The sequence below is a fragment of the Artibeus jamaicensis genome, unplaced genomic scaffold (genome assembly GCF_021234435.1).
Source record: "Artibeus jamaicensis isolate MK-2021 breed Jamaican fruit bat unplaced genomic scaffold, CSHL_Jam_final contig_233, whole genome shotgun sequence".
Taxonomy (NCBI): Eukaryota; Metazoa; Chordata; class Mammalia; order Chiroptera; family Phyllostomidae; genus Artibeus; species Artibeus jamaicensis.
The window spans coordinates 46,292,941-46,308,916 of NW_026521486.1; the positions used below are offsets into that span (position 1 = coordinate 46,292,941).

General features: G+C 43.6%; 1 protein-coding gene across 4 annotated transcripts in view; it reads right to left on the reverse strand.

Annotated features, from left to right (window-relative positions):
* Positions 1-264: 264 nt before the first annotated feature.
* Positions 265-15,976, reverse strand: part of SLC38A1 (solute carrier family 38 member 1) — a 69,979-nt gene continuing 54,267 nt past the window's right edge. For all 4 annotated transcript variants that reach the window (XM_037162335.2, XM_037162333.2, XM_037162334.2 and 1 more), the window contains 9 exons: positions 15,117-15,199; positions 13,715-13,773; positions 13,488-13,601; positions 11,909-11,988; positions 10,254-10,354; positions 8,951-9,069; positions 8,260-8,401; positions 8,073-8,170; positions 265-6,193 (listed from right to left, as the gene is read on the reverse strand). In XM_037162335.2, coding sequence (XP_037018230.1) covers positions 6,092-6,193; positions 8,073-8,170; positions 8,260-8,401; positions 8,951-9,069; positions 10,254-10,354; positions 11,909-11,988; positions 13,488-13,601; positions 13,715-13,773; positions 15,117-15,199 — 898 coding nt within the window. In that variant the 3' untranslated portion in view covers positions 265-6,091. The remainder of the gene's footprint in view (positions 6,194-8,072; positions 8,171-8,259; positions 8,402-8,950; positions 9,070-10,253; positions 10,355-11,908; positions 11,989-13,487; positions 13,602-13,714; positions 13,774-15,116; positions 15,200-15,976) is intronic.

A 15,976-nucleotide genomic window follows, 5' to 3' on the forward strand; every position in this document is an offset into this window, starting at 1 on the left:
GAGTCCCTCCTCCAACATACAACAGAAAATGATATGTGTAAAGATGAACCCGAGTTTAAAGTGTTATGTTCAACCTACTCTGATCATGAAGGGGGGAGAAGGATGTACCACATTTCGGACAGATGACAGGATTCTAGAGTCCAGATGAATGGGTGCAAACCTGTCTTCAGCCGTCCTGAATAGAGTGCGTGCTAAGTCCTCAAACACCCCTCCCCCACCCCGTTTTAGGACAGCATCCCAGAAGAACGAGCAGAAGATTCAGAGTTTGAGTTCATGATTTTAATGTTTAAAAACTATGTTAATAGAGCAGTTATAGAACAGAACTTCTTACATTTCTTTATTTACACCAGATCCTGGGGGGCGGGGAACAAAACTTCTATTTGATTAACCAGGTTTTGTGACTTGTGACTCACTTAAGTTATTCCTCTAAAATTCATTTACAAGGTTCTTACATGAATAAAACAGCAGTGTGCCTACACGCACCGGACTTCAGTGACGTCTAACACACACCGGACGCCAGGGAACGATCGCACGCAGGCGATGCAGACTCCAGGGCTTTGGGGAAAAGTTACTTACGACAGTCTATGTTGGCGTGGACACTGAAGTCAAAGGCAAACATGCACAGCTCTCAAAAGTTCCATAAAATACTGTTTTTTTCCCTCCTTCAAATTTGTGCTCCTAGTGGATGTTCGGGTTCTCCTCTTTTTCAAAAATCCCAAAGTTTGGGAAATGCAGCAATTCAATTTTGAAAAGATAACATTCTCCTCTCCAACTTCTGTTTTTAAAAATACTGTGTCGTGGTGTCAGTATTCATAGCGGAAGAGCATTATGAAGAAACCATTTGTTGTTTTAGGTCATCTATTTCTATGTGGTAATAATTCGGGTCTAAGTATTCCTTAGTTGTAGCTCAGAGGACTACCTTTTAAATAACTGATCTTACTATCAGTATAAGAAATCGATACAGCTATTTCTCAGACATTTCTCTTTCTAAACAATTAAGTAAGACTTTTAGGTTCCAAGTTTACACTGAGAGAACTATGTTTCCTGTGAGAGAATGTAAAATTTTCTAACTCCCAAATGAAACCACTAATATCTATGAAAACTTTTATTCTTCATATGCAGAAGCAAGAGACTTCTATTTCAGTGTGGATCAACAACTGCAAAAATATACAGCCTATTTATTTACAGTGTATTTACATACAAATGAAGTATTTCCCACAATAAGCCTCAGCTGCATAGATACTTCCTTTTAAAAACAAAAATTCAAGCCTGTATACAGATGAGCCAGTTTCATAGCCCTTCCTCCGAGAAAACCCAGAAGGGGAATGCCTAACCCTTGTGAATTTTATTTATTTTCCAAGTACTTCTTTTAGGTTTGGTGATATTTTTTCAGTTGTTAGCCACCCCACTCCATTTTGTACCCAAAAGACTTACATCATAAACAATTCACTGTATTTTAGAGGAAGTATGTTCTACTGCTAAAGGGTCCTCTGCCTGCCATCCCTACAAAAGTCATCTATTAGCACTGCTAAATGCTGTAGTCTGCAACTTCCTTGTTTTGAAAATGGCTAGAAGTTTACTGTGCACTGGAATGGAGGAATTATATCCTTCAGGCTGATGCCCTAAGTCTGAAGCCATTTACATGGATAAACTGAGGGAAACTGATGGCTTTTGCTCTAAGGCATGAACTCAAACATCTGGTCATCTCCCTGACCGCCTCCCCGCCCCACTTAACTGTGCTGTCCAGCATCCAGATGCACCGGAGTGGAACTGAGCTCTACATTCTTTTCCAAGCAGTTTGTAGCTCCTTATTCAGTGTAGACCTTTTCGTAGAGAATTCACTTTAAAAAGAAGACAGATCGATCACTGCACCACAAACTCAGACATTCTGCAGAACTTCCTCCTGACTTGAATTCAGCATTCCTCTAAAGCTGCATTTACATAGGGTGTATTCTTTTAATTCCTCTTTTAAAAAACACCCCAAACCAGAAAAGTTAACACCTCACCTTCTTCCTAGGTCTAAAAAATGTGCACTTATTGTGCCTCAACCCAAAGTTACCCCAGAGTGCAGACGGCCTCTGCTCACCATTCAGCACCTGCATCAGCCTTTCCAGGGGGCAGGGGCTGGAGGCTCTGCTACTGAGGCCTTCCCCAAGTCCTGGCCTCCATTTCTCGTCCCACGAGTCCTATGAACTGTCCTCTGGCAGGGGGGATGAATAGGGAGAACAAGGGTGAGACTAACTGGCTCAGGGTGGCACTCAAACTTAACATGCATCAAGACCACCGAGGGGGGGGGGTGTTAAAAACACCAGTCCGGTCACTCCTCCAGTCCCCAGCCTGATTTCACTAGGTCTGGAGTAGAGCCTGAGAATGTGCATTCCCACCTGCTGCCGCTGCTACTGCTGGTCTGGGGGCTACACTTTGAGAACCATTGGCTCAGAGGCTCAAGTCCAGAAGAAAGTCAGCCCTGGAGTAACTGCAGGTCCTCTGAAATACTGTGGAATCCTACCACCGTCCTTTGTCCACGCCAAACCCCATGGCCATCACCCACGTGTGCCTTCCTTTACTAGCTGTGCAAATGTAGAAGGAGGAAAGTGGGCAGAGAGCTGTTTCGCCCCCGTCTGATTACCGGGCAGTGAGACGATGGGTTGTTAGCACTGAACCATTAGAGGTGTTGTGTGCTGGCTCCAATGACGGGCAGATGGCAGGGGCTCTGCAGCAACGTCCTTTTTGTGTGTGCAGTGAGCAGGAAAGGTGAACTATGGCGGCAAAAGGCCCTAAAAATAGAAGCAGGCAGGCCAAGCCTGAGACCCCAGAGAAAAGAAGGTATCGGCCGAAAAAGGCCCCCAGAGGTTTACAGCTCACAGAGCCCCTTATCCTCCTTCACCTCCTCCTACCGCTAGGTTCTCGGGCAGCCCCGGGCTTATCCTTCCCCTCCTTTGCCGGAGACCCGGCTTCAGGCCACTCTGGTCACCTGACTGGTGGCAACCCTGCACACCCCAACCAGCAGGCACGGTGGCAGTCGTGGACACTCCAGACACCACCACCAACAGGAGTGATGCATCCTTGGCACTCTGAACAACTACCCCTAGAAGGAATATTTAGTGGTTAGGTTCTTCAACAACCTTGTGATATTATCCAGTTTCAGCTAAACTATGGGTTGAATTATCTTTTCCAGCTGTTCTGGGGGCCTAACCACCATGAACACTGGTTTCAGTCCAGGTTGCAATCAACGGACAGTGTTTTGCAATATGATCAGCTTGTAAACTGGGGACTGCCTCTGCCGAACAAGACTGAGTTTCCTCCCTGGGCGCACTTTGCTGCCCGCACTTCTGCCAGGTAACATGAAGGAAACGAGGGCTTCATGGTACCCCGTACTGCACTGACGAGAGAACAGTTCTGAACGCCAAGCCTGAAACTGGCACTGCCCACTGGTGTGGAGACCTGTCTACCCAAGGACAATGTGCTGCTCCCAGTGGCTCAGGATCATGTTCGGTAGTCTACTAATTTAGCAGAAAAACCTCTATAGTACTTGACTATATTGTTTAATTCTACCTAACTTCTGTGATACATGTATTTTTGGCTACCAGTTTGCTACTCCGAACAAGAAGAGTAAGTGCAGTATACTTTACAGTTAATCTGACACAAATGATGTCATTAATCAGTGATATTGGACAAATTACAGTAGGGACTATTATATTCAGTCAACAATAAACTTAGATAGACATATAAAGAATATTTTTAAAAACCTGTGTTATCACAGACATCAACAATGTATCTCCTCTAAATAAATACACTTTAAATAATTATTCCTTGTACTAACACATAAAATCCAGAGATCCAAAAATATCACTACGCATCCTTCTTCCCCCAAGAGTTAATGATAAATCTCTAAATTGACTTTGGGAGTGTAAGATAAATTGTTCTAAATTAATGAGGAAAATAAAAAGAATAATATAGCTTGGGAACTAAATTATGTATTTTTTAATGGAGGTTCATCCCACTCTCTGGCTACTTCAACCCTCGGTGCTCTGGACAAGCTCCAAGGGCCAGCTGCCCTGACTTGTTTTGCTCAGTGTCTCCCCACCCCCACCTAATGTGGAAGACACTGCTGAAAAGGACGGGGTGTTTTATGGGTTAGGTATTCGCCCACAGGTAGTTATTCATGTCTAAACATCTGAACTCTGACCTAATGTGGATGTCATTCTGGGACATTACATTAAAAGTCATGATGGCCCTACCAAGAAATGCAGGGGCCAACCTTTCTCCTCCCCCAGGGGGATCGTGGCGAGGCGCCTACCTTTTCCCTGGGGCGCGGGTCTAAAACGGAGGGGATAGTTCCGTGTTCTCCCAGTGTATGTATATGGGGGGGGGGGGTTCTGGGGATTTGAGTGAGGGGGGAACAGAGGCCAGAGCCTGGGACCCAGAAACTCTGCCCAGAGTCTGCAGTTAGATCCTACTTTTCTCGGGATAAGAAATCTGTGCTCGGTGAACGTCGGTGTCTGAGAAATCCAATCAGAGTACACAGATTGAAACGCAAGGCCTGTTTCCAGAGACCGGCTCACGGAGCACAGACATTCCTTACTGTCTGGACACTTCGGTCACAGGCGATGGCCTGGCTCTGGGGCGATGCAGTTCTGGGCTCTTTTCCCCACTGCTCCCCAAGCCACCTTGTCCCGCACTCTCTTCTCTTCCCGCCTCTGAGCAGCTTCCTTCCTCCGCCTTAAGGACAGGGGCTGGGGTAAGAGTGAGAGGCGGCTCCGTCCCCGAAAACAAGCAGCCAGACACACAGACAGCAAGGCCCTTGTCTGGGGGAGGGAAGGTCCTCAGTGATTGCATCACATGTTCCCCTCAGAGACTACCTCTGAGGGGCCTCTTTCTCCAAGACTCTGGATGGATTGTTAATGGAGAAGGAATAGGAATGAGGCTTATTTAAGATATAAAAATCTTACATTTGAAATAACCTAAATTTATAGATATAAAACAAGTCTTTTAAAGACCCCCCCAGAGTACCCAATATAAAACAGGAATTACTTATCCTAGATCCCCTTGGGTAGATACATGTTATTCTCTGTGCAAAGAGCTGGCGGACATGAACGAAAGCTGCTGCACGTGTCACGTGAGGAAATGCGTTCCCTCCTCCACAGGGCAGGGTGGGGAGCAGGGCTGGGGGCCAGCGGCGGCAGAGGGCCCTTCCTCAGGCATTCCGGACACTCTTTCTGTGGTCCCTCTGCTCCTCCGTTTACTACAAAGGCGTCCCCGGGACCCCTCCGGTAGAAACTGACTCAGATCAGAGCAATTTTGACACAAGTCACCAAGAGGGAAAAAAAACTTAATTTGCTAGATTACCCAGATGTGTAGTTTGATGCACTGACCAAGGAAAGAGTCATTTCCGCCACCCAGCCCCACCTCCCGCTGAGAACACTTCCCCAGAGAACATCTCTGCGTGGGCAGGACGCAGTACCGGTGAGGCCGCCGGACTGCCCGGGTCAGCGGCCGGGCGATCACAGCCGCCTCAAACGTCGGGCGGGCTCGGCCCCTGCCACGGCCCACACCCTGGGACTCTTACACGATTTTCCCTGTGTGCTGTGTTAATAGGCAAATTATTTATGAAACCTTTTTTTTTTCTGTAAAGCAAAATAAATATATACAATTTAAAGTTCTTTTCTCTTCTAAAAAGGTACAGATCGTATGACCTGAACATCAGTAAGAAAATTATTTCAGACCTGGATCTCTAATAAATAAACATGATTGGTGATCATGGTTTTAAAGTTCTAGGAGACCATAACATCACAAAAGATTGAGTTAGGAGACTGAAAAATAACTGACTGTGGAAAGTACTAAGAAATATGATTGCATGAAATTTGGAAAAAAAAAAAAAATCCATGATCCTTAAATTGATCCCAAACCTTGAAAGGACATGAAACATTATAGAAACAGTTCTGTTTTGCTACCAAAGTGTTATTCCACTTTAAGTATCTCATAAATTTCTCTTTGCTTCTGTAAACTTGCAAAAGAAGTGATGAGGGTGGCCGACGTATGGTGACTGGACTGCGCAGCAGACGGGACTGTTTCCTCCTCTCGGCCGGTCTCAGTGGCCCTCGTCACTACCCGACGAGCAGGCCCAGTCGTAGATGACCAAGGGGATGCTGATCAGGGAAAACAACACCCCCAGGGCCAAGAAAAGGGCAGCCTGGGGCAACAGAAAGGCACCGGTTACCCTCAGGGACGCAGGCGTGCCCCACCTGCACCTGGGGACAGGCATGAATGCTTCCCCCTCCTCTTGTGCACCCCTGTGCTGGGAGTTTGTTACAACCACTGCTGGACCACGAGAACCTTTCTGAATCTGATCCTCCCAGGATGGGGAAGTAAGAACAAACTATACAGCGCTGCCCTCTGCATACTGTTTTTGCCTTTGTGGTCACTCAGACTGAAACCTGTTCCCCAGCTGCCTGGGTATCCTTAAAGCGTCTCTCTAACTAAGACTACAACTTAAAAAAAAAGCCCTGGAAAACATACAGGCCATTTCATTACTCTTTACCAACCAACCTAGGTTATCGCTGGCAGCAAGCATTTCTGTTTGAAAAGTGAAAAATGATATAAAAGCAAAGTAAATTGAACCAAGTGAGATTAGAAATGGAGGTCAAAAACTAATTGGCCACAGTAATAATTCTATACAACGCCAAGTGGGCGCTTGAAATCGCAGGGGGGGGCCACTGTGTAAATGACTGTCTAACCACTACGCTGTACTCCTGACACAAATACAAAATACTATTAAATGTAAAAAAAAAAAAAAAAAACCAACTAAGTTACTTAAAGGGTTGATGAAGGCCACACATGGACAGGTTGTTAAATCCAGAGTCTGGAGGACACGGGCTTATAAACTGTTTGGCCTTGAGACTCTCCACTGAGGGCTCTGCAGGGACAGGGGCACCACGAGGGCCAAGGGGCTGGATGGGAGTCCCGAGGACAGAGCTACGGTGGGACTGAGGGGGGTGAGCCGGGGCCAACCATCATGGGTCTGGTCTAACTCCCAGTGGGTCCTGAAATGGACTGCAGTCCTTATCTAATGTTATTCAGTAGTAGTTCCCACCACAGGTTTTATTATGGGAATGGGGTTGTGGAAGCCCAGAGAATTCACAGGCAACAGGTCTCTACCATTTTCAGATCTTAGTATATTTTACTGCTGAGCCAGAGAGACTGCTCCTTCCTCTCTGCCATTGTAAAATAATGATGGGTAAAGTTGAAAAGGATTTAGGATTTATGGCTTTAGGGATAATCCTGTTGGAGAAGTAGATGCATCAACACTACTTCTCCCAAATGCACAGGGCCCATCCCTCCTGCCTGCGTCCCTCTTCAGTCCGGGTCAGCTGACTCAGGTAGTGTGTGACCCAGGAGTGCTTCCACTGTCTGGGAGGGCAGCCGAGAAGCCTTCTCCGAGGCCCAACAAAATGGTGCTCCAGAAGGTACTCATGTAACAGCCACTTCACCCCTGCTTCCCTCACTGTCTCCAAGTGCACCACCTTGAAGATGCCCTTGAACTTTACCAGACCTGGAAACAAGAGTCCCGATACAGAAAGGTAGTTTCTGAATCCAGGTCTGTTGCTCCAAAGCATTTCTGTCACATCATAAGAGGACTCTTTAAGCCCCTGCAGCCGTTTACGGTAAGGCATGACATATTTCCCGAGCTGCAGGGGGAGCGGCACGACCTGGAACTGCACAGACAGTGGGCTCCGCATCACGTCTCTGAGTCCCTCTGCACTCCGTGTTGTTGCTAAAGATAAGGCACCGCCTATAGAGACACAGGACGATAAACGTCCATCCTCCCAGCAGGCCCTGCCCTGGCTCAGAGCAAAAGCAAAGGTTCAGTAAGAATAATACCTGAAAAGATATTTTTGAGGAAATAGGATTCTGATGAAATAGTTTAAATCCCCCAAGGGGAAAACTACAGGGCTGCTGCCTTTCTTCAAGGCTGCTAAAAGTTGTGTCAGACGGCAGAGACGGACTACTGCTTTGGTAAATTTAAATGAAAAACTAATCAGAAAAATTAGGGTGGCTGGCATAAGACATACCCAAATCCTTTGAGTTCCTTTATCTCCATCCTGGTTTGTGATTTTTAAATAAAGAGATGAAGGAAGAATGAAAATAAGCATATTAGCAGATGTAACACCTGTAAAATAAGAAAAAGTTTGACATTACTGTGACATTTTCACTTTCTAAGTAGCTGCTATAAGAGAGTATGAAGTCATAAAGCCATACCAACGACTCCAAAGATATCCTTCATAGTGGGAATGAAGATCACCAACAAGTTGATGATAACCAAGAGTATGAGGGTGACAACGATGTGACGACACAGATTGAACTTTGTTTTCTTAGCCAGTTCAAACAAAGACGAGCGAACCTGTGGGAGAGGAAGAGGAAGGCTCGGTCAGGCCTGCAGCACGCCGCCCCCCACCGCTCGCTCTCGGCAGAACCTGACGTGTTGGCGCAGGGCTCTGTGAACTGTTTCGTCATTTACAGACAGCTTTGCAGTGTGGGAAGCAGGGGGGCTTGGTTTAAGATGGACAAGCATTTTTATTTACGAACAGATTATTTCCTTGTATCGGGGATAATTTCCATTTTTGTTTTATCTATGGCTACCGTGTTCCCTTCTGGTCCCTCTCCGTTCTCTCATTGTGTACGATCAAGATTCGAACATTCTATCTGCATTTCTCTACAAAAGAGAGCAACAGGCCAGTCAGAATTAAGATCCGTTCCATCAGAATCTGCCCCATCTCACTGATCCCACTTTCCTCCCGGAGAGTCTCCGCTGGGTCTGGGATCCTCCCCTGAGGCGGTGTCAGTGACACAGGAAGCCACCTGCATCTGGCCTCCCCTGGACCGGGCTCCTGATGACGGAAGGGAAGGCGAGGCCTCGGCGGTTCTCGGGTTGCACGGAGGCTGTACTCACCGTGAAAAACAACACCGGCACTGTGAGGATGACGGCGACAATGACAGCCAGCCGCACTGTCAGGATGAGAACGTCGTCTTTACTCTGGTACTTGTGGAGGAGGTCTGACTGCACGCCTTCTAAAATGAGGGGAAAGGAGGTGTTAACGAGGAACCAAGCACACCCCCAACGACACGGAATCTGTCAACTATAATCTAAAGGGTAAGAAACACAATGACCTAAAATGTCAAAACAACTCACAGAGCGGAAAAGTTCCCTGGGTGAGATGTGCTCTACCTGTCCATCGTGACTTTAACTCAGAAGAATTTAGAGTAATCACCAGAAGCAGCTACCCAGAATGCGTATGCTTTGTTTATGCTAAAATTAATCCTAGGAGTAAATGGGGACTAAAAATAATACAGATTGCAGCACAAAGCTATTCTTAATCTAGATTTCCTCCACTGGGCGCCACCCACCGAACAACGCCAAACAGCCACAGTCTTGTGAGTGGATGAGCGGGTGGCAGGCCATTCGGGCGCCTCTTTCAAACTCGCCTCTTACAACTCAACCTTCAGTAGCCCAGCAGCAGAGGTGCCAGTGGAACTTAACCACCATCAAGAAATTATTCTTCTCTTTCATGTGTGTTTCTTTTACCAAAAAAACAAAAAAGATTATTTTGCTTATGTACCACTTTGAACTTTTTCCCACTCTGAACATCAGAAAGTTTATTTCAAAGATGCCCAAGAGCTAGAATGGCAGTCACTGCGAGTGGAAAACGCTCACTCCTTTGACGGGAGAGCAACACCACCTCCCCACCCCCCCTCCTTCCAAGGGCTTCTCACTGCACCTTGGGTTTCGTCCCCTTTAACTTTCTATGTCATTCCTTCAAATCTTTGCAAGCCTCCAACTTCTGGTGAAAAAATAGGCATTTTATTTTTAATTAATGGGAAGTGTCATGAGTGTGGTACTTTGCTCTTTCTCACTTTCAACATCTGTCTGTCTCTCTTTTCTATTAATGGAGTCTGACTTAATTCGCAACAGCAATTAGGAAATTCTGATATAGCTTTCACTTTCCTCAGTAACAGGTGGTATGCTTATAAAAGGCTATTTCTTTTAAGAACAGTATTAGGAGAAAGAAATTACAGTATATTGTTTTTGGTAACTATTCTACAGTACAGTGGCTTTAAGCAGAGGAAAAGACCAGCGAAATCGATGGATACATGTGTTTCTTTTTAAACTGTCATGTTAAAGGTTACTTTGATATTGATTTTTTACCAATTCATTTACAGTTACCTACATCCAAGTACTGACAGAAGTTACTTACCATAGAATGTCAAGTAGCCAAAGATGGCAGTCAGGAAGTACATGACAAACATGGCAAAAAAGGAGATATTGGAGACCATCTGCATCTTCTTCTGTGATCGACTAAAAACAAAGATAAAAAATTTTGAAAAATTAAAAGCCATGTTACAGAATTGTAACACGTTCACATGGGAGTGTTCATTAATTCTAACCTAACTTTCTATCAGGGCGGGGCGGCCTGGCCAGCTGAAGTTTCCCGGGCAATCTCCCTGGTTTAGAATAACTTCATTTCTACTGAAGGGGTACTGTGAGAGAGAGACATCCATGGAACTAACACTTCTTTGCATATTCTTACCCATTCTTTTGAAAGAATATCAAGTTATTATGTGAAGGACAGAGAGTATTTTTTTTAATATTGCTTGATATTATCTACACAACCAGCCTTCACAGGAGATAAGGCAGAATAAATTCAAATAGTGTTCTCCTAGCCCCAGAGACTGAGGGCAGAGCTGGAACCTGACCTTGGGGGTTCTGTTGCTAAAGCTGTTACTTAAGTTCCAGTTTTCCCACTGAGTAGCCTGCGAGACACATGTAGAAGTCTATTTCTCCACAGCAGTAAGTTCCCAAAAGATCACAGAAGGGTGATACAGAGGGACTCTGTCTCTCAGGTCAGGTTTACTCTGGGATGAGCCTTTAAGTCTCTTTAGCTGCCCAAACAAGGAATCCACGAGACTCGTGCTCAGTGACCGACTGCCAGCAGTCATGGGTGGGCATGTTATAATGGGGAGTATGGAAGAGCGGAAAATTTGACACGTGCACACATGAGAAAAGGACAAATTAAAAGCAGGACAATAAAATTTAAAAGATGCCAAAAACATGATTAAATACTCTAAATCCAGGATCCTAAAGTTGGCACTGATATACCCACAGATAAGTAGATATAAATATTTCAATTTACCTATATTGATTAAATAAGAAAAAGGAAGAATCATGAGTGAATTCAATGCTAAATGATTTCAACTTTTTGTTTCAAAATGGTAATAGCTATATTGTATATCTTTTCTGAGCTTAAGACTATGCCAAAGTGACTTTTTATACAGAAAGTATGATAACAGTAAGCTAAAAAGAGAACCGATGAGGAAACTTATAAGTAGGCCTTTAGTTTCCTCCAGAATAACAATCAAAAACAAATGCACAGAAACATCTTACTAATTTAAAATGAACACCAATATTCTTTTGTCTCATTTGTGGTCTTAACATTAATTTCTCTCTGCCTGATTCACAGCCTTTTCCACCTAAACCAACAGGCGAGTCAGAGATGATGTATTTAGCAGTTTACAGATGACCCTGAAGGTCACTGTGTGCTACTGCCAAACAGGTATAAGTTACAAGAGCCCCACAAATACTTGAATTCGCCTAAGTAATACACATTTGAAAAACCAGATAAACAGAAAAAAGCCCACAGAGTTGGCCACTTTATATATTTATACCCAAAATATACTGCAGGTTTCTGGTTTTCCTTGCTCTTTTTTTCCCCCTTAAAATACAGTACTTGCTCCAGAGCAGCACAAGTAAATGCTGAAGCTGGGTGATACGGCCACGTGAGTCCGTTTATTTTTACATGGCATTTGCCTAGTAATGAGGGGTTATAAAGTGATTAAGATGAAAAACTCTTACTCTTTAAGCTCGCTGTAAATTGGCAGAACTGACGGATGGCAGACAAATGCAAACGCGATGGTTGGTAGCGCATACACGGTCTATTTCAAAGAAAAAAAAACATTAAAAAAGGTATTTTTACCATAAAATTATATAGCCCCAGTAGTTCTGAGCTGTCTTTTATCTGACAGCCCTTCAGAGTCCCCGGATTATTTGGTTATTTGGAGGGCTTTGATATCTGAAGCAGGAGCAGCTTTTCTCAGAGAGCTTATCCAGCTTGAGACATTAGCACTTGGCACAGAAGGGGTTTGGATTCAGCTCACCGACAGCGCACCGTGCGTACTCTAGTCATAGCGTAACCGCATTTATGCGGCGCTAACCAGTTACACAGCACTTTCCTACGTTCTCTTGCTGGGCCCCTCCCAACCCTGAGCAGTGGACAGACCACTGCTGTTCTCCTGACTCCCTCCGAAGGTTAGGGGACATGCCTAGAACTTCCACATCCATTTTACTGCTCTTTGCTATCTATAAGGTGCATCGAATCAGACTTAAAGGATGGCATCTAAAAAGAAAATTAGTTCCACATTCACTGCTTTGGTTGCATCCTTAGAGTTGAAAGAGAGAGACTGATTTAGTTTTCTTAGATAAGACCTTTTAAAACTTTTAAATTCAACTTCTTATCCAAAAAGAAGCTGGTAGAGAAGGAAGGAAAAGTAGCATTTCTCATGCTTTAATTCTGCCCAAACACTATACCAGGCACATTCTTAAACACACAAAACCTGGTAAGCCTTGGCCAGTGTGGCTCAGTTGGTTGGAGCATTTTCCCACAAGCCAAAAGGCTGCCTGTTTGATTCCCGGTTGAGGCCCATGCTTAGGTTGCAGGTTCGGTCCCCTAGTTGGGATGTACACGAGAGCCAACCAATTGACGTTTCTCTCTCACACCGATGTTTGTCTTCCCCTCTCTTTCCCGCCCATGCCCTCTTTCTAAAATCAATACATGTGCTCGGGTGAGGATAAAGAAAGATAAAAAGATTCTAACCAAAGAAAAGAAAAAACCTGTCAGACACAGAGTAGATATAGAATAGAAGACTCATTTTCACACGTGGGATTGGGTAACTTGCTTGAGGATTCTGATCCACGCCTCAGTGGGGGGGTCCATAGCCCACTGTTCCCGATACCGCCGACAATACCTCAACAGTATGAAACTTAAGGGCCACCGTGGCGCCATCTGTATTTCAACTGCGCAAGCATGGGAAATCTGAGGTATTCCTTTTGTCATGACCAGATAGGAAGCTGTGGGCTAAGGATGCCATTCATCTATTTTTTAAAGATCTATAAGGAAGAACTGAGATAATTATCGAGAAAGAGATTTTCTCAGACAATGCTTAAAGTTGTCCTACATGTAAACTGGGATAAAAGGGAGCATGAAATATTTGTATATTTTTCAAAGGTCTCTAAAAGAATTGTGGGATTCGGAAGTAGGGGTACTGTGTTCTTTTGAGGTTGAATACATTGAAAACAGTTTAATTACTATGAGAATAAGAAATATAATACCCTTAATAAAAGTGTTCTTTTTATACTTAAGGATAAAGAAACTTACCTTTGAATTGAAGGTAACATATTTTGGCGTACACATGTCAGCATTTGTTGCATTAGCACTTGTTGAATTTAGCGCTGAAACAATGCAGGGAATTTGAAATTTCTTGTAGATAACCTGATATAGGAGAAACAATATAGACTTTATCAAATAAAGCCAAATAAGGAATAATTTTTACATGGCGTTGTACTACAGCAAAAAGCAAACCAACCGTTCCAACCAGCACTTACCACTATTAAAAAAAATACCATACAGCTCAAGGAAAATCCACTAGTATAGCCAAGATACCCTAAAAAAGTTTAAGAAAATTATTATTATTATTTCATCCATCACCTGATTTTTTTCAATGAATTTTTTTCATGCATAGTTTGGGGTTCTAAGAGTACACATACATGCTAATGTGAATATAAGTTTTTTTATTCGATAGTGCTACTTTATTTGGCAAAAACGTGACTTTAAATACAAATATTATATTATGTGCTTTGATTCTAATTCTCCCTGACCCACCAGAGAACACAGATTCCCAGAATCCAGGGAAATGTAGTCACAGATTTCTGTTGCTATATTCTGGTAGACACCCGGGGCCAAACCCACTATTCTTTATTATGCGCTTAGTGTGTGCACATAATGACTATCAGCCGCGATACTTCTCTTCCCAAATGAGAGGCATGCACAGAGGAGATGAAGTGATTCCTAGGGACAAACTGAGCATCTGCGGATCTTGGCCACGCTCCCCTCCAACCGCCGTAACCTCCAGAAAGGCAGAGTTCAGTGGCCCTGGGGAGCTGTACTATTCTCATCCCTGGGGGGGAAGAGCCCTTCTTTACTTAAAACAGTTACGTGCATATACATAGAAAAGCCTAAACGCAGACCCAGAAACCAGAAAATTAGGTAGATTTGGTTTTTTTGTGTTTTTTTTTTAAGTCTTACAGGATCTTACAGGACAGCTACAGAGAGAGGCTTGATATTTATACAAAACAAGAAACTATGGTTAGCCATCATTTTGGGGAGAACTTTAAACGTCTACCTGGAATTAGGCCAGAACTAAAGGAAATGCATTTTAGAGGCTTTGGACTAGCCGCCAGTGCGGCCACATGGTCCAGGCTGTGAAATTCCCATAACATCAGGCACACTTGTCTCTGACTGTAAGCACACACAGAGTCCAAATGGGCATGACTCAGTGACCGTCTATCACTTCTGACTTGTCGCTTCTCCTTCCCTTTAATGAGGCAAATAAGTAAGACTGCTTAGACTTTGATAACTTAAAAGAGTAATTCATTTTACTTTGGGGTATAAAAACATGCAACTTTCTGACCTGATATTAGATTTAAAAATCTAACTGTCTAAATAATCAGGGCATTTAAGACCTTGTATGAGGGAAATTCCATTTTTTGGCCTTTTCTCAGAATAGCCCAGGAGCACTGTCTGCCCGCCTCCACAGCCTACTGAGTGACTGCTCAGGGCCAGTACTTTTATGCCATTAGAAAGCTGACACTGATCAACAGTAGTAATTTATCACTTACTTCATCTTCACTATACACATAAAAGTAGAAGGCAAAGTTGTTCATTTTACTAGGTTTCTGATTCATCTGGGCACTGTAAGAGTATGATAAAAGCAAGATCTTTCCTTACCTAAATTCTTCAAGAGACACAGAGGGAGGATTATGCCGAAAGTAACTATCACCACGAGAACACGGCCATCCACGTACCAGGCTCTGAAAGACATTTAAGCGGTTAGGTTGTATTTCCTCAAAAGGAACATTTTTTCTTAAGTGTAAAACTTCACAATATTTTCTAACTGATTTTTTACTATTATTGTTTTTATCATTATTCAGGTTTTATCCAAACACTTTACTCGTTTACTATCAACTGACTTCTACTCATTTACTATCATCTTTCTCCCACGTGATGGAAGAAGGCACATTGTTTTTTCTCCCTCGTTGGCTAAACGTGGCCAATGACGCCTTTGAATTATTTATCTGGTTTCAAAGCTGAATGCACACAGTGCATTTTGTCAGATTACAGCTTGTACTATCAATTATTTAAAGAGAAAGTTTCTTTTTGTTTTGCTAGGCTAATATCATCAAAAAACAAGTCACCACAGGTAGGCACTGTTCTCTCCCTTAGCTCTTGTATTTGACCTTGAATCCTGATTATTAGAAGACTAGGAACTATGGCTTCCACGATTCTGCCTTGAAGGAAAACAGGGAAACTAAGACTGACAAGAACTGTTAAACAAAGGAGAGTCAAAATGTAAGGGACGTGCCAAATGTGGCTGTGACATTTTCCAGGGTTAACTGCTCATTTAATGACGGGGGCTCATATAAACGGTGCTTCTCAAATGCTATGCCCCTTCTTTAAGAAAGGGCCTTATTATTATTATTATTATTATTATTATTATTATTATTATTATTATTTTCACATGTTCCACCTCTGTGTTAAAAATACTCCCTATCTGCTCTATTTCACAGGAACCAGATATAGATTTCAGG